Source organism: Bos mutus, chromosome 15 (genome assembly GCF_027580195.1).
Source record: "Bos mutus isolate GX-2022 chromosome 15, NWIPB_WYAK_1.1, whole genome shotgun sequence".
NCBI lineage: Eukaryota > Metazoa > Chordata > Mammalia > Artiodactyla > Bovidae > Bos > Bos mutus.
The window spans coordinates 19,802,614-19,825,212 of record NC_091631.1 but is presented as its reverse complement, the minus strand read 5'-3'; the positions used below and the strand labels follow the sequence as shown (position 1 = coordinate 19,825,212).

Genomic DNA, 22,599 nt, shown 5'->3' with positions numbered 1-22,599 from the left:
ACCCAATTAGTTGCATGGTTTAGTCAAATCTAACTTTCTCAGCCTCAGCTTCTTCTTTTCAAAAATTCGGAACATTAGCAATAACGTGGACTGACCCAGTGCTGGCACATGGAAGGCACTCATTATATGTTAACGACTGTCACCTTCACTATTGTTACTTAAACAGACCTCCAAACTTGAGAATTTGAACAGAGATCGGATTCGAAAACTAAGGTATGTAAGTGCATCAAAGCAACAGACGTCTTCAGCTTTCTGCCTCTTTTCATGAATGACATAGACAAGATCTTCTCACAGGCAAGACAGGTTAGAAAGCATGGCTGAAGTCAAACAGCCATTGAAGTCTTAGTAACATCCCCTTGTTGTAACATGACTCTTTTTAACATCATACAGTAGCTTCCTCTCAATTATGACCAGTGCCACCCCTGAAGACTCTAATAAGTCAAACTTTAAATGGTGATTGAATAATTTAGCTTATTCAGTCAACAAATATTTATTGCAGGTACTATTCTAGGCATCCATGGGGATACAGTAGTGAATAAAACAAGCAAGGTCCCATCCTCCTGGAATTTTTTTCAATGTGAAAGATAGGATGGATGGAGCAGACGACTCGTATATGTATGTGTTTTGGATGCTTGAGCTGGATATTTGACAGTAAAGTGGATTTTTGCAAGAAATAGAAATGCAGTTTGATATCCTTGGAAATAGTGTCATATAATTAAACACCTATAGGTAATAGAATTGTGACACCTTTATTTGAATATGTTACATTAAGTAACACTAGATTAAAAATACATAAAATATCTATTCCTCTTAGACTGGAAAAACAGCCAATCAGTGTTCTTACTTTGGTTATTAGCATTCTGTCAGACTTGTACAGTAATGATTAGTTACCCTTTATTGTACTTCTGGCATGCTTCCCGTGTTTAATTTCATTGTCGAGAAGGAACACATAGTTAAGGAAATTACAAAGAGGGGAAAAAGTTAAAATAGGGAAAATAATGACACAGATTCAAAACTGATTTTAACATTGTTATAATAAGACTTTTGCAAGTAGAGTGAAAAAGAATTGTATTTGAACTATTTTGTGTTCAGCCTCACAACTTTGACCTTGATATAGTCTATTTCCTTTGGGTTAAAGATTATTTTCATCACAGCACAGGAAATAACAAGCATACATTGAAACAAATGCATAAAAATAAATTCTAAATATCTGTTAGGTGAAAACACTAAAATTATTCATCAAATATAGTATGATTGACTTAAAATATATATACATGTATAGTCCCAAACAGTTTTCCCTGTAAGTGGTGTTATTACTCATATTGTGTCTTGCTAGAATATAGTTTTATTATCTACCCAAAGACACTTTATTAAAAATGTATGTGAAAATGGCCAAGTTAAACACAGACTTTGTTATATGCTGGACTGTGGAGTAAAGTGTCATTAGAAGGAGGGAAACTACGGACGGCTCCCCTATATTCCAGTATTACCCAGTTCCCAGATCCCTGCTGTGTAGTTGTTCCACTCGCCAAGAAGCCTGTTAAAGAGCCCCCAAGAGCATGTGTACAGCCCTCCATGTTAATAGTTAATTGGTGAGGATGGCGAGATGAGAGGACAGCCGAACATGTGGTCTCTCAGACTCAAGCCGTAGACAGACCTTTAGTTATAATAACAGCAGCTGCTCACATTCTCACAACTCAACTGTTCAAAACTCTGTTGTCGAGTGAAGGTTGTCGTGGATTGAAAAAGAAAGAGGAAAGGTTACATCTAAGAGAAGTAATTAAAACCCTACCTTGAAACTCTTCCTTCCTGTTATCTTAAGTAAGAGAATATTATTTCATCTTTGACAAACTTAAGTATAAATTTCCATATTATAGGTTGTTATATTTCAGCTACATTGAACATTCTGCTGTTTTTTTTTTTTCCCCCCCATTTACTGGTAGAAACACAAATGTTTGTACACCATTCGAAATTTTTTAATGAGGTTTGTTTTTTTTTTTTTTAACACAGTGATAACTTTGAAGCTGTTACAGTAGAATACTGTTTGATTTCCATATCTGGCAAGATACAGAACTGTAAGGTTTTCTGGTCTTATTATAAATGAGAACTGGCTTACTAGTAGCGAAATTCCAAATTATACAAATATTTTGTGCCTTTTAAATTAATATTATTTTTATTTCCCAGTGACAGTTCTGCTTAAGAAAAATGGTGACCAATAACATTTATTCTTTTCAGAGATAGAAACTTAGGTTCATGCCTTATTATGACTATACTGATGATGTGAAAAGAAAATAAATTTCCCCTAGCTTATGCATTTTATTTTCACAATCTGTGATAGGTTGTTCTTGAGTTATGTTTTTTATTGATTGAAATTACTTTTACCTGAAACTGTCAGGAAATAAATATCAAAGCACTTACAGTTGTAATTAAAATAGGAAAGGTTATTTTTCTATACCTTTCTCACAGCTTTCCTTTCAAAAAGAAAATTTACTTTTCATCACTGCTAATCTGTTCAAGCTGTCACAATCTACACTTCCAAGGAATTTTTAAATATAAACAACCCAATAAATTTCTCCTTAACTATAATAATGCAGGAATGGAAACTTCCTTGACATTACTGATGATAAAATATGAAATAAGATTTTCTCATTCTGCCATAATTCTTAGTATTGCAAGTATTTAATGTATTTGCTATTGATCATTAGTTGGTAAACGACTTAAACCTTCATTTATTCAGAGCAGATTTCAGGTTTGAAACTGGCCTGTAATATATTTTTATTGGTCATCATTGGCACTTGGTCAATAATAGACTATTCAGTTTCTATCATATAGCCACTATTTTCCAGCAGTTTGATCTGTGGAATTTCCCTCCCCCTACCCCACCTCCAGCTATGTCACTGCAGAAACCTATCACTGACATTAGTTTGCTTGAGGAAAATTCATTTTCTGAAGAAAAGCAGGAAGCAAGGCCCTTGTTATATATCTCTTGAAAATTGAGTGGAGTTTTATTTAGTGTGTTATTTTAACTGATATAATTTCAAATATATCTTCTTTAATATTAATATATTAAAAACTTTGAACTCACTGAAGTGAATCATCCAGTATGTTGCAGTGTAGAGAAATTCAGAACAGACATTTTCACATCCATAAACTTTTGTGTTCATGCTGAGTATTTTAGCAACTAAACTCTAAGTCAAGCAATGGACAACTTTGGAACTAACTACTAATACGGGATTATGAAATGTGGACTCTAGTAACCTTGTGAATTTCTCTCAGTGTGAAATCTTTTATTCTTAAAACAAACTAAGAATAATTGTATGGTAAAGGAATAACAGACTCTTGTGAGTTTAAAAATATAACATTTTGAAAATATTTTTATGTAATTGTTGCTATGAGCATCATAATAGAAAGGCATAACAAATATTAAGGATGAAAATTACAGATTTAATCTCTTGATCATGACTATCAATTACTAAAGGATAAAGTCAGATTTTCTGGGTAACAAATTTTCATACTCTCAACTAAGAATCTGCCTTTATTTTTCTAGACCTTCTCAACTGATCTGATATCGTTTGTAAGAAATAAATATTTTTAAAAGTTTAAATAGAAATAATTTTTAAAAATGAAATGAATCATGTTAAAATCATTTTAATTTTACATCATATGTGTCAAATTCCAGTCTTTGAAAATTTTGTAGCTTCATACAAGTTTGGTTGGGTTGTAAGCAGAGTCTGTTATTTTTTTTACAATAACAAATAACAGAACTGTGTTTCAGCTGTACTCCTATACACTTGGATTTACAGATTTTTATAGCTCATATTTTGTATTACACAATATAGTATCTGATTAAATTTTAAATCAAATCTTAGCTTGTATTCATTATACATATATATCTGATTTACTTTCTTGGTCAAGGATATTTGAAAGTTTTTACACAGATAATCTCCAAATTGCTTATAAGTTTCTGTCTATATAGAGAATTAGGAGCAATGTATCTGCCATTTGGTCTTAATATCAATATGCATATTAAATAAGGACAGCATACTTAAAATTCTCAGTAAGATCCATACGTATCTTCAAAAGAAAAAACATTTAGAAACCTCTTATTATAATTAACCAAAGCATATTCAATAAGGCATATAATGAAAAATAATTTTGGTTTTAAAGACTTTTTTTGCTTTGCCTAAAATTGCTTTATGAAGTTTTGGTTCATATAACAATTCATACCATAGTACCTTATAGTGGTGATGGTCATTAAAGTATTATTTAGAGTCAAAATTTTCAAATATATCAATGATAGAAATAGTGAAATATCTCATCACAGTATGGAGATTGAGTCATCTGTTCAGGCATATGGAATCTTTGGCTGCTGGACTGCATAGTCTTTATAATGCCCAGTGTCCAGGCGTGGACACAACTGTTCTGGGCGCAGAATCGGAAAGGGACTCTGCATTTTTTCTCCTTGAACATGGTAGAAGGGAAAAAAGGGAAGGGTCCTTAACATTATTTTTATTATAGAGTCTACTCTACTACATCACTTTTTTTTGTATACAGAAAAGAAATATAACTTTATTTAATTTTGTATTTATTTTACAAATAGAATTACTAAGCTTTTTATCTTTAGTGTTACAAGCTTTCTGAAAAATACCTGTAAGAAAATGCAAGTCTTGAATTATTCCTACTTATATACTTGCATGCATACCTTCCCTTAAAGAAAGATTACTGTCTTCAAAAGAAGGGTGCTACTTAGTTCTTAATACTGAGACAAAACATGCTTGTAACGAATTATAATTTAAAGCTGTTTAAGTACCAGGTCATATATTATATCCTAAACATTATATTTTAGCCCTTTGCTATTAATTGCATTATTATTACTATATAAAGAGTTCCTGCTTCTTTAATAATGTTTTCACACCCTATGTAGTTAATCTTTAATGTTGGGGAGGATAGGGGGAGAGATTAAATTAGCCTTGTAACCTCTCTCTCTTCCCGGTTGATGATGGAAAATAAAAGCTCTTAGCCACAAAATGTAACACTTAGAATTAATATTTAATTAGACTAGCAAATTGTACACTGTGGCTGAAAGCTTCCAAAGAGTTGTTAGTGCCACAATTGACCTACAGGTTTAATAATAACTCACTTCTAGAAGCAAGTGCCAGTTCAGCATAGTAGAGCCACTGTAAGAAAGTCCTGAGAGATTAAAATCAGCAAACCAAATGGCAGGCAGGGATTCCTGGGATGGAGCCTTCTGGAAAGCTGGGAGCTGGAATAGCTTTTAAGCCAGGATTCAGATGAGAACAGTGGGTGAAAAAGCTGATCCCTCCTGTTCTGGGAGCTTCTGGTTGTAGGCCAAAATCTTAGAACAGATTTTTACTAAATGTTTTTGCTGCAGCTATTAACTTACATTGAAAATCAAACATTGAATAATTTTTCTGTAAAATTTAACAAAATTTTTGTGTAAACATTAGTTCTTAATTTCTTAACATATTAGTACATAATATCTGTAAACTCAGATCATTAGATTATCAGATAGGTTTGGCGCTGTACATCTATGCTGTTTTGCTGTGACATGCTGTTTCCTTGTTCCCTGTATAGTTGATTTATATGGTTCATTTCTATATTATTTCATTACAGGGCATTATGCAGTGCCTGAGAAAGAGATTGTGAAGTCTGTAGCCCAAGAAATTTTTTTTCCTTCCAGAAGGTTTATATGTCAATAAACATAAATCAAGTGCATTTTTAATTTTTAAAGATGGACTATAAAGGCAGTGCTGTATTTGTTTATGCTTATATTGCAATTAAATTATAAGGTAAATAATTGGACCTCCTGGTGAAACATTGGATCCTTACATCTCTGGGAAATTAATCTGGTGAAAAAGATAGGATACCATGAGTTTGAAAATGTGCAAATACAAAACAGCCAACTAAAAAAAAGACACACCTTACATAATTTATTGGTTTTATCTTAAATAATTAAAGGAAAGCTAGTCATTAGTTACAAATTCAAGCAGGTGAGAACCTTGCCAGCAGAGGGAGTAGTCCTGTCTTCCGTCAGGTTCCCATCACTTTCCCACCTGCCTCAGCTTTTTTCCCAGCCAGTCTCCCATCTGGACCTGGCTCTGTCAGTCTGTTCCTGATGACAGGCTATAATTTTATACTCAATATGGGATTATTCTAAGCTGATTTTAAACTTTAGTATCTTTAACCTACCACTGCATCCCACACATCAGCTGGAGGCTCTGTTTGATATTTGGATATCAGCAATTGTTTTTCCAGGCAGGGTGTGAGCTTTTGGACATCCGCGAATTGCATTTTAAGGGTTTCATGTGTAAAGCAGTGAGCAAAAAATTTCTGATATAGGAAGTTACTCATAAAAGATTTAACAAAACAAGCAAATTTCCATGTGAATAATTTCTATAATATGAAACTAGATATATAGTTTATTAAAACTAAAATTAATTTTTAGTATTGTGCCATTAACTATTCAGGCTATTCATTATAGTGTTTTGTTCAGTCCATTTATAAGGGTTTTCAGAATGCATAAGTTTTTTAATGTTTAATAATAGCATACTAAAAAATAAAACTGATGTAAAAAAATGTTCTGCAAAAGCGTGTAGTATTTGAGACCAGTGTACATGTAAATAATACTTCTGAAAATAACATCATGTGTTATTTTAAAAATGCTTCAGTTTTAAGCCAGCAATTTCACACCAAAATTTAGAATATTAGTATTTGATCACATAGAAAATATACAAAATACGGCTCCATTGCTTAATCTTAGTAAAATTTGGCATCATACTCAGCAGTTTCTTTTGCCCTTGAGGTAGGCTACTTTGTGGACATGTTTTAAGCATTAGAAAAAGGAGCCAAAATATGTTTGTTTTATGATTTCCCTACATGAATATTGGTATACAGTACAACCAAAAAAATGTTGGCAGTTATAATGTTTTAATTTACAAAAGCTCCTCCATATTTTAAAATTGTGACTTTGAGTAAAGTTCAGTATTAAATCTATAAAAGCTTAATTTAATACCCTTACTAATATATTAATATTATATATTAGCATACTTTTTAATAAAATTATATTCTTTCTTAAACTCAAAATAATTATGAATATGACTATTTCCTCACTTTCAATTTTTTTTTAATCAAATAATAATCTAATCCATAGAAGTAAGTGGCAAGTCTGGGGAAGGTGAGGGAAGGCATGTAAGAAGCTACAAACTGTGTAACTGTTTTGATTTTATTATTTCATAAGTTTGATTTCAGTTGAATGGAGAACTTAATAAGCATGGGAAAACAAATACCTCATTAAATATCCCTAGGTTTATCCTTTCATTCAAGCTTGGTTTTTTTTTATTACATGACCAAGAAAATGTTATGAGTTGTAGTATGATTGTGTTTCTAATATCGTTTTTCAGGATATGTTATTATAACTTGAGCTGTTAAGTAAAACACTTGCTTTTCTTGTGGTGATTCCCTCCCCACAGTAGACACACACATCATGTCACGTGGTAGGGTGAAACATAAAGTAGCATAAATATTTCTATTTTAACTTCACTATTAACTTAATAGTGCTGTTGTAGTCCCAAACCTGATGTGTGCCGTACTTGAGTGGAGCTCTGTCCTTCATACGGTGTGCTTTCTCTTTCTCATTTGAGTAACCCAAGAACTTATTCTAATTTGAGGCATTGCATAAATACTTTATGTCAGTTGGTTTATTCCTTTCAGGCTTCTTGATAATTAAGTGATTGGTTAATTACTTTTTACCTTTCTTGTTAAAATCTTTCCTGGAAGTATATTTTGTATTGGTGCAAACTGTCTCTTTTATGTTGCTGAGGTAATTAGGTCCCAGTGAGGAGGGAAACACTTAGGGTTTGATATAGTCTGACTGTTACTTAGTTACTCTGAATAAGTATCTCAAGTATTTTTATTAGAAAATGAAGGGAGCTTTTGATGGCAGTAGTTGAATTTTTATTTCTTAAAACAAAGTTCATGATTTTGACTTTATGAGCTTTGAATTGGAAAAGAGCATTAAACTAACCTTCCTTTATTTAAAATCCATTTAATGGATTTGGCGATTCCTAATAAAAAGAGGTTCCCATTCTATACGAGCAAATAGGAAACATTCTATAAAACCAAACAAGAAACAATCAAAACAAAAACTCTGTAAAGTTTTTCTGTGAAGTTAAAACTGGAGTAAGAAGGTAGTCAACTGGGCATTCTGATGTGCCTTTTTTATCTGCAACATCATTTGACATAATTTAGATTTCCGTAATTAAGAAATTGCATTGCAACAGAAAGTTTTAAGAACCTTTTTTGTAACTTAACACAATGCTATTTGAGATTGCCAGCAAAGTCTTAAAACTCCTGGACCCTGGCTCTCTTCTCTTCTGGCTTCCCTCCTAGTCATGTCTTGGCTACTATCCAGAGCTGACAACTTTCACCCAGGACTGAAGGGGAGATTTGTCTAGTGTAAGAAAGATTTTTGAGTCATCCTAGATTTTCTCATCCAGATGGGCAAGTAGGAGGGGTGGCAGTATCATTGTATATATGTGGGTGATATCATTATGCCATGCATGCAGTGTAGCAATTAATTTACTCATACTTCTGAGTTCCAAATATCCTTCTTCAGATGTTCCTTACTGGCAACTATATTGTATTAACTTCAAAATTAATACAAAAATTATTCAAAATTTATGTCTAAGTAATGGATGCACAAATACCTTTACTTCTCCATTTCTAGATATATACATATACTATAGACCAAAAAGGTTTCACATCTTAGCTAATAACATAAAAACACTTAGAATCTTTTAAGATGAGAATATAGAAGTTCCAGTTTCAAGATCTCTGCTAAAATCATTATGCTAAAGCTGTCTGAATGTTTCGGGTTATAATAAGGCAATTTATTATCCATAATGTGTTCTTCCTAAAGTGAATTGTGATTATTATGCTTTTAAGGGTTTTTAAAAGCAGTTGATTTTAGATTCTTTTAAATAAATTTACCTACCTTTATCTAAAAGACCATTTAGTATTCATGCTATGATTTGAAAGACCTTTTGACGAGAGTAGTTTTAAGATAGGATTACATCAATATACCACCCTCCCTGTGAGCCTTGGAGGTAAAGAAGTAGCTCAGCACTATTTGAACTTTTGAAAAGTAAGTACATTTACATGCTCAAATATCTTTTATGCTCTTCCAAATAACTGGAAGACTGAAATGAGTTTATAATTAAGTTTTATCTCATTCAGAAACTTAGATGTTATTTTCATGTAATTTCTTGTGCTTTTTATTTTATAGACATTTTTCAAATTCTATAGAACTTTCACAATTAATCTTGTTTGCCACATTACATAAACTGTTTTCCAAAATTGCTGTGCAGAAAGCAGTAAAGTCACTGTTAAATGTAACTTATTTTATGGTAATATTAAAAAGTTTATTCTTGTTCTGATACTTCATAGAAGCTTTTAAGATAGAATTTAATTTGTAGTTTTTAACTGATGTAAATCTACGGAACTTAGACGCGTAATAAATGAAATATATGAATGAGTTTCTGAGATTTTAAAATCTAGGCTATCTGTATATTTTATATTAATTCATTAGTTTTCCTCTGCAAAGTAGACAATTGATTGTTTTAACCCCCCACAAAATTTCTTTAAAAGACTTACAATGTAGACAGATATTACAGGAGAAGTAGTTTATTTAGTAAATTTTAAGGTTAAAGTAAGGAAAGAAATCCTCTTTGAAATAAACAGATGTCAAGTTGACCACTTAAATATGCAGGACCTTGCTTATATCCTACTAGCATGGAAGACTAAATCCATCCTTAAACCTTACAATTTCTATTATTCATATCATTAAGAAAGCCCTAGTTTATATAACTGAAATCCTAATAGTTGAATTCCAATAGAAATTGACTTTTATAATTTTAGCTTCAGCTATTTAGATACAAAGGCTTAGTCTTCTAGTATAGATAAAAGGAAATCTGACCTTTTTGATTAAGAAATATTGTCAGTAGCCTTTATAAGTGCTTGTTCATCTGAGGGTCCATGACAGGAGTACTCTTCCCAGTTGAGTTTATCCTAAAAATGAAATGATAAGAGTCTGCTGGTTGTTATCTAAGATCCTTCTTAATGGGAGAACCACATGGTTATTCTTCTCCCTCTTGTTCTCACCCTCTACAACCAACTCAGCCTTACCCCACCCCCACCCCAACATTGTTCAGTACTCAGCACAATGAATCATTTTCAAGTTGACTCATTGTGAACTGTCTCCCAGCTGTTGGAATGTCTGGCAGACATTTTTGTTTGGGTGAAGAATAACTGGCTGAAACCCAACCTGGATGAGTTTGATATAATGGTCTTTGGCTAAAGAAATATTGAGAGGAGTGTGTTTATGGCCTCTGAAACCCCTGTTATTCCTGGAGTAGGACCATCCCCTGTGGCATAGAACTGAAAGTAAGGGATCAATCTGGATTATTTTCTCACCATTGAATGAAAAATTGCCTTGAAAAAAAATAGGCATTTCCAAATGATGTTTGTTTTTCTATACTTGGTGCCCCTGTGATTGAAACTATTAAAGACAATTAAGGATAATTATTTTTGCTGCTTCCTTTTAAAAGTTCTAATTCAAAGGCTATGATATTCTTTTTATAATATACATTTCTACCTACAGAGGAGTTTCAAAGTACTGCCCTAGATGTGAGTTAACTAGTCACTTTAGCATAATATTTAGTGACAGATTACTGTGTATTTCAAACCAGGTCATATTGACCAGCCCTCTTTTATTTTTTATTCTTATACAGTCTTTATTAAGAGGACTTAAGAAACAGGGGAATACCCATAAGCTCAATAGTCAATCACATTTTCAGAAAGTGAACGTATGATTATATCTGGACTTTTCTTCTACAGGGATATAGTATCAGACTGTAAGTTGTCCCTACTGTTTTACATTTCCCATCCTTCTTCAGAAGATTAGTTTTTAAATGGTAGACATTACCAGTGTGTAAAATAGGAGTTTCAAAGTTATCAAAATTTTGTAAGCAATAATTTTTTTCAACTTATCTAGGTCTCCAGATCAAACATTTGTCTAAGATGTTATAACCTTTAAAATAATTTACTAACCTATCACCCTGTCAAGGGTTATAAGGCAGACTGAATTTTTTTAAATAAAATAATTCAAGAAAACCTGAAGAATATTAAATGGTTATATTTTTAATTGTTAAATTTGTTATAGCCTTGAAATTCTGGGTATTTTAGAACTATCGATATTTAAAATGTGATGTATTTTTATATTACATTATATACATTGTGTACATAATGTACATTATATACACTATGTTTTATAATACATTGTCAGCAGTACTTTTGGTTCAGGTCTGATAGTGTTGGGAAGAAATGGGGGGCTCCTAGTCTAGTGCTGGTCGTCTAGCACCTTTTCTTTGCCTTTATTATTAACCCAGAGCCAAATAGCAGCATCTGGAAAGAAAGAATGAAGACTCCAGAGCTAGTCATGCTGCAGACTCCTAGCTGCAGACCCTCCCATGTTTCTAATAAGATAACAGAGGACCTCAGCTGTTACAGGGCTGGGACCTGGTCCCAGCTGACAGATGATAGTGGGACCTTGTCTTCCATATTCTACTTACTGTATACTGCTTCTGAATCCTAGTGTTTATCAGATTTTTCAATGGACAGTGGATAATTTGAAAAATAATAGCATATGAAAATAAAGGTAGCTTTGCCTCTTAAGAGAAAAAGTACTTAACGTTTTCTACAAAAACTAAGGCACACCCCCTCAGCTCTTCAAATTAGAATAGCATACCTTGATGGGCTGGAATTTTCAATTAAGGGCTTATTTTTCATCCAGTTTCCTGCCCGTGGTAGCTTTAACTTTTATTTCTCTATGTTGATAGTATGTGTTCTCTACAATTTGTCATTGAGATGGCATAATGACACTGTCTAGATGCTATATTTTAAATATAACATGAGTGTTTTGTTTCCTTGTTTTACAGAATAAAGCAGTTATTGCTCGTGTTACAAACTTGTCAGATACAGTAGTTGGTCTGGAATCATTTATTGGTTCTGAGAAAGAAACCAACCCGTTATATAAGGATTATCATGGTAAGCAACACCTTTAAGAGTGAAAGGGGCCTGTTCTTGTTGCCTGGAAGAATCTTGACAAATATCTACCATCATGTAACATGTATTTTATTTTATAATAAATCTGTTAAATGTTTTTCCTTCCTGGCCAGTTTTTTATGGCAGTTTGTCACCAAGCTACATTAACTCTATGAACCATGGTAACTATTCGAAAAGTGTCAAACCCAGGTACTAAGGCATGGCTCAGTCAGAGGTACATTTTGTACCTAAAGTTGCTATGAAATCAGTCATACTTATTAGCCATATTAGAAATAAATATTATATTAATTATAATAACAGCTACGTATAGTGGTTTATACTTTACAAAGCTTAACTGTATGATAAATAAAATTCATACAATATTATAGTTTAAAAGTCCCAGTCAATCACATTTTCAGAAAGTGAACATCTTTTATTATATTTGGACTTCATTCATTTTGTTGCTGGAGTTATAAGCAAATTTTAAAGTATTACTACCCTAGTATAAACACTGGTCAATTAACCAGGCTTTTTACTTTTATTTTTTGAAGCTATTAATAATGTTTTAGTCATTTGGTTAATTTGGGGATTTTTTTAAAATAAAAGTTTCTATATAGAACTGTTGAAATAGGATAAGTTTAGTAGTTATTCTTATCTGAGCTCGAAACTGAATATTTTAAGTGAAGTGAAGTTGCTCAGTTGTGTCCAACTCTTTGCGACCCCATGGACAGTAGCCAACCAGGCTCCTCCGTCCATGGGATTTTCCAGGCAAGAATCGAGTGTGATAAATAATAGATTTTTACCTGTTTCCTTTTTCTGAGTAAATACTGATTATTTCTATTATTATTGTGGAACTGCTAACTTGCATGGAAACCTTAGTCTAAAGACTGAATACCTTATTTGAAGCCTGCTACAAGATCATGTAAGATTGTGATCATAGGACTGTGGCAATTTCTAGAGTCTATCAAATAAAAAAGTATACTTATAACCACCAGTGCTTTGAAGAGTTGACATAAAACTTTCTAAAAAATAATGAAATAGCACGATCTAATAGTCAAATATTTTTTAAAAGGCTAGAAAATATAAACTATGAACACAAAGTATGTAAAGTAATTTACCTCATGATCATTGCATAAGAGTGCGTTTGGTATCAGCCCAGATTAACTCTCTGTATATTATTCATTTACCGTGTTATTGTTTGCTTTGATAGAGAACTATTCAGATTAAACTATTTCCCTTTCTTTTTCTAAAATTTATATTAAGCTGTAATTGATGTATAATACTGTATTAGTTTTAGATATAGAGCATAATATTCTGTATATACTGAGAAATTACCACAATAATTTTAGTTAACATCCATTACCACACATAGTTACACCTGTTTTTCTCTATTAATGAGAATTTTAAGATTTACTCTTTTGGAAACTTAAGTGTATGATATGGTATTGTATAGTCACCATGCTGCACTTTATAGCTCCAGGACTTAAGTATCTTATAACTGGATAAAATACTTTATTATTTACATTTTCTTTTAAAACAACTCAAGTTAAACATTACCTATATAAGTTATATCTGAATATCATTTATAAGTACTAGGAGTTTATAGGTTTAGTATAATATAAATGATATTTTATATTCAAAAAATATTATTTTGATTGAAACATTTCAGGGATTGAAAAGCTTTAATTTTTTGTACTGTACTCTCTGGACTGATCATTTTTTTTCCCACAGATGAGTGGGTGGTTCTGATGATGAGTAAAGCTTCTGTTAATAAGAAGGACCTGACAATCACTGATACACTCTGTAAAGCCTCCTGATTTAATAGTTAGCTAAACAAACACTTGCAAGGTTAAAATGAGAAATGTGCAAATGTATGGTGTGATTATTTCTAATATATTTTATTAAAAAGCTCCATGTGGGATATTTTTAATTTGTATGTAAAAGCTATCTTCTTAATAACAGTTTTTGCATTTTTCTTAAGTTTAAAAAATTGTCAGATATTTTAGTGATATTTTTGAAGAGGCCATTTCTAATGGAGGTTGACCTTTTTAAACTAACAATAATACATTATTAAGCATCCAAATACATACACACAAAAAACTATATATTGTACTAGTGAAGCAGTTACATAAATAAGATTTATCTAATTTGTTCAAATGTGGCTTTGCCTTCTTCCTAATGTTGAGGGATCAATGTCTTTGGAATGGTGATTTTTAAATATGGGGTGAGTCAGGCAGAGAGATGCACTGAAGAGTCTTCCATGTCTTCATCTGTGGCAAATGACCCTGAGTTTAGTCAGAAACTGCATTAAGCTGCACAAAACCATCCAGTGCCCTTGTCAGAAAAAATTAGCAAGTGTTTCTACTGACAAGAGGCCAAAGCTCACGGTTTACCTAGCACTGTTACAAAGCTTATAACAGCTCCATAAAGGTCTGACATGCCACAGAAATGAGTGTCTTGGGATGGCGTGGGGGTTAATGTTTGATCCTAGAGTGTGCTCTGAAATGTAGTTTTCTTCAGTGGTTTGTTCAAGTCATTAATAAGGTGAATAAAATGAAATACTTTTCATTAGTGCTTCACTGATTATCAGTAACCCATAAGCCTTGTTTTGCTGGCTGCTTACTGGTGCATTTAATAAAATAAAGATCACTCAGTGGTGCCGTGGGCAGCACGCAAGGTGATAGCCATATTTGCTTACTGTAAATACAAGAGAAAATCACACACAAGCCAGCTGTAGTTTTGACAAGTATTAAGATCCCTCTTTACATCTGTACTTCTGTACCAAAGTGCAATTAGTTTTCCTCGCACAAGGATTTCTGTTTATCTTATTCTGCCTGATTACTTGAGTATAATCACACCATTTGCTTCATTGCTCCTGGTAGTAAGCTCCAGTTTTAAAAGGGGGAGGATGCTTGTGTGTAAATTTACAGAATTCTGCTGTAAGACTCTTTAATTTATGCATCCAATGGCAGCGTGTTTGAATTTTTTTTCTTTTCATTTCCTTTCCACAAGGTCTTATTCATATACGGCAGATTCCTCGGCTTAATAACTTGATTTATGATATATCAGATGTCAAAGACTTAGCTTTTAAATTAAAAAAGAAGCTATTCACCATTGAGGTAAGAGAGAATTTTTATGTTTGAGTTCACAGTCTTGAGGTAAAAGTCTCTCTCTCTCTTTTTTTTTTTTTACTTTAATGCAGTTCATAGGAGATATTTCATGCTTTTGCTGTTCTTTGGCTGTAACAGAATAATTTATTTTAGACATTCTTTTTTATCTTTTATTCTAATGGTATATCAGAAGAGTACAGCAAAAATGATTTTCTTTTAAATGTCTGTTAAAAAGTAAGCTCCAAACTTACATGGTAAGTATGATATGCATATTTCCAAGGCATTCAAAAGCATATTTAATTAAATGTTAATGAGCTGTGCTTATTTATGTGTGGAATGTGAATGATACCCACAATTGTGTATGCCAAAGAATAGAGGATTCTTATCTACATTCTAAAAGCAGGTTTCTTTACTATTCGTGAAATCACCATTCTGCTTTCTGTGCTGAATAAAACAAAGTATAATTTACACTAGTGTCTTTAAGTAAATTTCTACAGAAACTTAAACATTTTTTGTGACTTTTATGCCAGCAATACTGACAGAAAGTAGTAGTACAAAAGATTTATTTCAACTTAATCTTGCTAAAGAGCAAATGAACACAGCACTATTAAGCAATTAAATTGATGTATTTATTAACGAAATAAATGCTCAGAAGAGAGAGAGAGAGAGATGGCTTTTGGGTGATGTGATAGTTATCAGTATAGTCGGTGCATTTTTTTTTTTTTTAACAAAGACATAAAACAGCCAAGCAGCCTTGACAAACCATTTTGTTTAATCTCTTTTCAAATGAAAAGCTCTTAAGCAGGCCACTTGTCTTAACTGCTTGAAACCATAAAAAGAGAGAATTGCCACCAATAAATTAGCATATTTTTAACTTCATCACCAAATGATGGTCAATGTGGCTTGGCACTGCTTTGGTGTTTGGGACTTCACCCTTAAGTGACCATTCTGGCCCTTTTTTGACCCTCTGCCCTCTTTAGCTGGCCACTTGATAAGGTAACTTAATGGTTCTCTCTCTTTTTCTCTTTCCCTTCACATTTGCAAGTAGCACTAACCTATAAATCATTGTAAGGGCCCTATCCAGTGACAAATTAATGTGCCCTCCTCCTAATTAATGGTCATCAATGTCCTTAATTATCTAATCCTATTGAGAGCAGTTAATAGTTAATCAGGCAGCCAGTTCTTCAAGCAGGTCATCTCTGCAGGAGTGTTGGAAGTTTCTCATCTGGGGATACTCCCTTCAAAAGCCACTTAAAGCCAAAAGAAGGAGAGTGTAGAAATAGTGATTCTTGAGCTAATTTGCCATAGTTCTCGAAAGGAACCATTGAAATGGAACCCAACACTGTAATTGTTCAATATTGCTTCAGTTTTTCTGATGGAATGTAGAGTAATTTACCATAATACTGCCAACACTTTTAGAGGGATAAAGTTAACAGTTGTTAGCATCACGAGGAACGCATGCCTCCTCATTTTCTTTTAGGTTGAATTTATGTATTTAATGAAAGATGTAAGATTTTTTTCTCCATGTGGCACCTTTCTCCCAAGATGAGTATTCTGATAACCAGGTCTAAGGTATCATGCCTGTGACCATACAAACTAAGCAACAAGAATCCCTAGTGAAAAAAATATTGAACCCTGAGAAAATGGTTAGCACAGTAATATGAATTCATAAAAATATGAATGCTTACTCTCTCTCTCTCTCTCTCTCACACACACACACACACACACACACACACAACTGGGTCTTTTTTCATTAGTGATAAAGGACTTATATAATATCAAGTGGGACCGCTCCTTTGAATAACTTTAGGTTCTCATAGTGACTGTATGTTGCCACTGGAGCTGATAAAAGATCTAGGTTTCTCTTCCAGTACTCTCTCTTCCCACTATTCTAAACTAAGAGAACCAATATAATTGGTCAGCCTATGATTTGGAACCAGTATTTGAAAACGAAACACAAGTAGGTGGTGGTTCTTTTTAAAGTTAATACTCAGTACAGTTGACCAAATCCTTTACCTTTTGGGCTTATAACCTAATGAATATGGTTTTTTCTTAAGTATAGAAATAAAAGTGAAACATATTCTAAATAACTTATTTGTTTATGCCATAGCATTCAATTTAGTAAGTAGAAAAAATACAATTAAAGAATCAAAGCTAACAGAAGTACATACATATAGGATAAAATCATATACTTCACAAAAAGATTTGGTGCTTTAAATATAGCACTAAATTATATGTTATAAAATACATATGGAAACAGGTAGGAAATCTGCCAGGTGCTAGAAAGATTCCTTTATCAAGTGACAGTGTTTTAATATGCTCAACAAATAAATATCTTTTAAATCTGCCTCAATATTTAAAAAATGAGGAGATGTACACTACAATAGTGTGTAAAGTTTGAGGCTCTAATGTGCCAGACATTGAATCCATGTCTTACTTTCAGAAGGAAAGTTGGTTTTAGCAGGTAAAGCAAAAATAACTTAGTTCTGATTCCAGGCAGGTAGATTTGTTACATGTTGGAATTTACTGTGAGTAACATGGTCTCAAAAGGTGGCACAAGTGGAAATTAGGGACAGAAGAAACAAGTAAAAACCCTCATGCCTATTTTTAGCATCCCTTTTCTTTGATTTATTAAATCATTGCCTTTTTTACGTATGAAAACTGAATATGTTTTTATAACAGCTACCCAGGGCCTCTAATAAGTAGAGCAACTTTAATCAGTAATCTCTAATTTCTTTGAGTGATTTGGAGAAGGCGAAAGTATATTTCTTCCTTTTCGGAGCATGTATTGGTATTTGTCCAGATTCGGGTTGGAGCATTTGTCTAATCACAGTAAATTTTTACTGATACTTAGTATTTGTCAATTATAAAGTTGTATAAATTAGCCCCCCCTACCAAAACAACAGCAGAATCATGTCTATAGGAACGACCCTAAAATCCTGGGATGCATTCTGAATAAGTAAAAGAGAAAGTTTATAGTCGATTCAACATGGCTTCAGGTTAAAAGAAAAAGCTTTCCAGTTCTCTGAATGTTGATAATCTTTGTAAATCATACGTAGTAATTCTCTAGCAAATATGATGAGTATATTTGATTAACCATAATATACTATTTATTTCTTGACCTTACCATAGCTCCATTCACTCATAGTTAGCATTTGTTAAGCCTTTATTGCATACCTGGCAGTATTCTGGCTTATTATATTTTCTATATTGTGATTAAATATTTTATGTGAAAAGACTTTAAAAGGTATAACAATAGACTAGATATATAGAAACTATGTCCTTTTCATCTTTGTATTTATCTATCCCCAAACTAAGAATAGTCATAGACTTAGTAGGTATAAAATCTTTGCTGAAATATATGTAATGCAGATAAATTGTAGAGTTTAAAGAATAGCCCAAATAATGCAACTATAAATATTATGTAAGTTCCACTAGTCAGGTGACCTATAAACACTACCTTTTCAGTTAAGTTCTGTAAAATGTAGAAGCTGGTTATATAACTTCACTTCCAAGCTGAAATAACTACTTAGATTTGTAGTTTTTCAGTTTCTCTAATTTTCTCTAAGGCTTTTCTAACATTGGGATCCTCATTAACCAGTTTTATGTTTGTATTAGTAATTACGGTGTAATTATAGTACCTAAGAGATTTGGTAGGATTTGAAATGTGACTGCATTTAATTTGATGACATCATAAGATTAGCATTTACCTGAGTTTAATATTATTGTACTGCTTTAATTTTGTATTGTTCAGTTTGGTCATATCTTAACACACTTTAGTAATCAAGTTTTCTAATATAAATGATAATAATGTGTTATAACGTTAGATCCAGACTCCACAAAGGTTATTACAAACATGTTTTCTGCTTTGGTGATGGGATTGTTTTCCAGCTCTAAGATTCAGTGTTTTGAAGTTCACATCAGGAAGTGTGGTTAAGGGGTATGCTGAAATAAGCAAAAGACTTATACTGTTCATTGCAAATTTTCAATATAAGGATAAACAGTACTTACATAGCCTTTTAATTGGTTCAAAAATAGTATCATAAATATCGTATTTTGTACACTAAATGAATACTAAAAGTTCAGAAAATCAAAGTAAATCAGCTTTACTCAAAGTTGTCTCTTATACTTTGCCCCTAATTCAGAATACAGGACCTCAGCACCTCTCCAGTCACCAAGAACTTTTTCTAACAGAAAATTAACTGGCATTTATTAACTGTTATTTTTACATACTTAGTAGATTTATTCATAAGTATTAAGACCAGAATAGTATTTGCCATCCATATAAATTTGCTTTATATTAATAGTATAGTATACTTGATAGGATTCAGTAGAATTTTTTTGAGATTTTTTTACATGTTAGAAAAGCATAGGCTTTTGCAAACTACAAGAATGTCAGTCACTATGACAACCTTGGAAAATTTAGAGTGTTGCATGCTATCTTTGATCCTAGGTTTCCTTACTCCCCTACTTTTTTTTTTAACAGCTTTACTCATTTTTAAATGAGAAGTAGAAAGATGAGTGCATGCTTACCATATCTAGAGGTAGGGACTAGGGATAGTTATCTGTCAATTCACAGTTATGTCACTAAAATTTAAAAAGTAGAAGCAGGACTTCCCTGGTGGTCTAGTGTTTAAGCCTTCGCCTTCCAATGCGACTTCGCCTTCCAATGCAGGGGCTGCAGGTTCAGTCCTCAGTTGGAGAGCTAAGATCCCACATGCCTCATGGCCAGAAAACCAAAGCATAAAACAGAAGCAGTTTTGTAACAAATTCAATAAAGTCTTCAAAGATAGTCCACAAAAAAAAAAAAAAAAAAAACCTTTAAAAATAAATAAATAGCCAAAGATATATGTGTGGCTCGGGAGCATTATTAAGTTGTAGTACCATGAACCATGTAGTCCAGGTAAACCTTTCTGATAATGATGCCCTGCATAAGTATTAACTGGTATTTCAAATCCCAAATATACTGCAGTCAGCAAAAGCAAACCAAAGTGGAACATAGACATCTATTCATATAGATAAAATCATTTGTCAAAAGTTAACCCAAATTAACATTCTGGAACAGTAGAAATATTTTATACTGTTCACAGTTTATTGTTCACTTTATTACCATCTCCATATTTGCACTTTCATTCTCAAGTGATGTAGTCATACAGTAATATCATACAGGTTTCACAGCATCTCCAGAAGCTGGGTTACTATTCTGCTCTGTATATTTCACACATCACAGTGAACCTATCAGAAGTGCATACCACCTTAAGAGGAACAGTTTTGAGACTCTGTCTAATCCTATTTCTTCCCACTTTGGAATCTTAATTAGAAGAGATAAGGGGAAAAAAAAAACATCATTTAACTAAATTATTGTCCTGAATCTGTAGCAAAAGGTATAATCCGCAATTGGGCCAATTAGTGAAGCCCACAGTTAGCTATGCTGCAGCGAACAATTTGATTAGATCTGACACCATCCTAGTTCCCACTGTTGTTTTGCCAGGTATGATGGTCAGACTTCAAAGAGCTTGAGGCATCAGCAGGGCAAGGTTTGGAGGCCAGCTTAGGTCCGGTTGTTAATCTCTCTGCTAAAACCACAGCAGCTCTCACACAAAACAAGCTTACACGACACAATCATGCGGTATTAAAGTTAGGCTTGAGTCATGTCAATTTGCCTTTGATTTTTTGATGATTGACCAAAGATGGCTACATGACTAGACACATGCTAAAAGTATACTGATTAGGTAAGTTCCCAAAATATTTGAAGTATTTTTTAACTTCCTATATAAATGTTGTGAAAGCTTATCCCCTTTGATCAAACTTCCAAAGTAATAGTACTGTATTGCGGGGGTGGGGTAGGGGGGGTGAGTGGGAATGACTGTTTCTTACTGGCAGCTTGAATCCCAAACTTTTCACTTACTGCTTCGTAAAAATTTGTCTTTACATTAATAATTCTTTCAGGAGAATGTAAAAGGAAATTGTTTCTAAGTGGTAAGCTTTTTAAAAATCTATTACATGCTTTGAAAGAACGAACATTTTTCCTGAGTCATTTAAGTTCACTGACAATTTTTCTGAAATTTCTTTATAATTATTTTCTACTTATATGTTGAGTAAAGTGCCCTTCCAGGACTTGATTGCATAAGTGTTCTTTTCTCTGCATTCTGATTTGTTGGAATATTGCAGCAATAGTGACATGTTTCCATTCTGAGAAAAGCCTAAGGCGGCTTTAGTATTATTCCAAATGATTGAAGCTGCCATCTTGCTGACTTTCCCTTAGGCAGCATAAGGCCTGTTTGCTTTTGTGTTCATTTCACATACTTCCTGTGAGCTGGGCTGGCAGAACATCAGTGCTTCATTTGGCAAGGAAGACTAAATTCATGTTTGGCTATTCCATATCTTAAAGTTTCTTTATGGTCAGCAACACCTAAGATACTAAACTTACAATTAATTACATCAAATGAGTCCTGTTTCTTTGAGAGATACTTTTAAATATTGTATGACACCTTGACTATGAATCATTTTTATATAAAAATGGTCCTTTGATAAATTGAACTTAAGGTCTGATATTTCACATTGCACTATTTTTATATTAATTCATATGGTATTTTACTTCAGAAATTTAAGGAAAGCACATATTTGAACAGTGAGATAGTTGCATAAAGCAAACGTCAAATACTTCAAATCTTGCACAGTAGTCTTCAGTCTCTGTGTCTCTCCTAAGGATTCTGTGGGACTTGCACTGCGGTAGTCCCCACTTTGAGATCAGGATGATATAGATTCAGCATCCCCTCAAAGTACAAAGAGAAAAAGATCTCCTCCTTCCTAACTTTTGCAGATACAAACATTTCAGTATGTGTTTTATGATATGGCTCCAGGAAAATTATATTGCAATACTTCAAGAATTTTTTTAAAGCCTTTGTAGAATTGCTTCAGCAGAATTCATCCAGTTTACATGTTACTCCCTAAAACCTTTCCTCCCACAATTGTTATTTATAGTGTCTAAGGAAGACAGAAAATGGTGACAAATCATGACTGTCCCACTTCATCAGCTAAATGCATATTTATATTCCTAGAACATAAGAACATATACTTTATTAACATATCCTCCAAGATACTTGGAAGGGTAAGATATATGTCAGTTCAGTTCAGTTGCTGAGTCATGCCTGACTGTTTACAACCCCATGGACTGAAACACGTCAGGCTTCCCTGTCCATCAACAACTCCCAGAGCTTGCTCAAACTCATGTCCATTGAGTCAGTGATGCCATCCAACCATCTCATTCTCTCAACCTTGTCCCCACCTCCTCCCACCTTCAATCCTTCCCAACATCAGGGTCTTTTCCAATAAGTCAGTTCTTTGCCTCCGGTGGCTTAAGTTTTGG

General features: G+C 33.0%; 2 protein-coding genes across 3 annotated transcripts in view; one reads left to right on the top strand and one right to left on the bottom strand.

Annotated features, from left to right (window-relative positions):
- The window catches only part of IMMP1L (inner mitochondrial membrane peptidase subunit 1), a 478,402-nt gene that overhangs the window by 190,652 nt on the left and 265,151 nt on the right, over nt 1-22,599 (bottom strand). The gene's annotated exons all lie outside the window — the stretch shown is intronic.
- The window catches only part of ELP4 (elongator acetyltransferase complex subunit 4), a 255,269-nt gene that overhangs the window by 108,480 nt on the left and 124,190 nt on the right, over nt 1-22,599 (top strand). For both annotated transcript variants that reach the window (XM_005890864.2, XM_070383610.1), the window contains exons 8-9: nt 12,015-12,123; nt 15,133-15,239. In XM_005890864.2, coding sequence (XP_005890926.2) covers nt 12,015-12,123; nt 15,133-15,239 — 216 coding nt within the window. The remainder of the gene's footprint in view (nt 1-12,014; nt 12,124-15,132; nt 15,240-22,599) is intronic.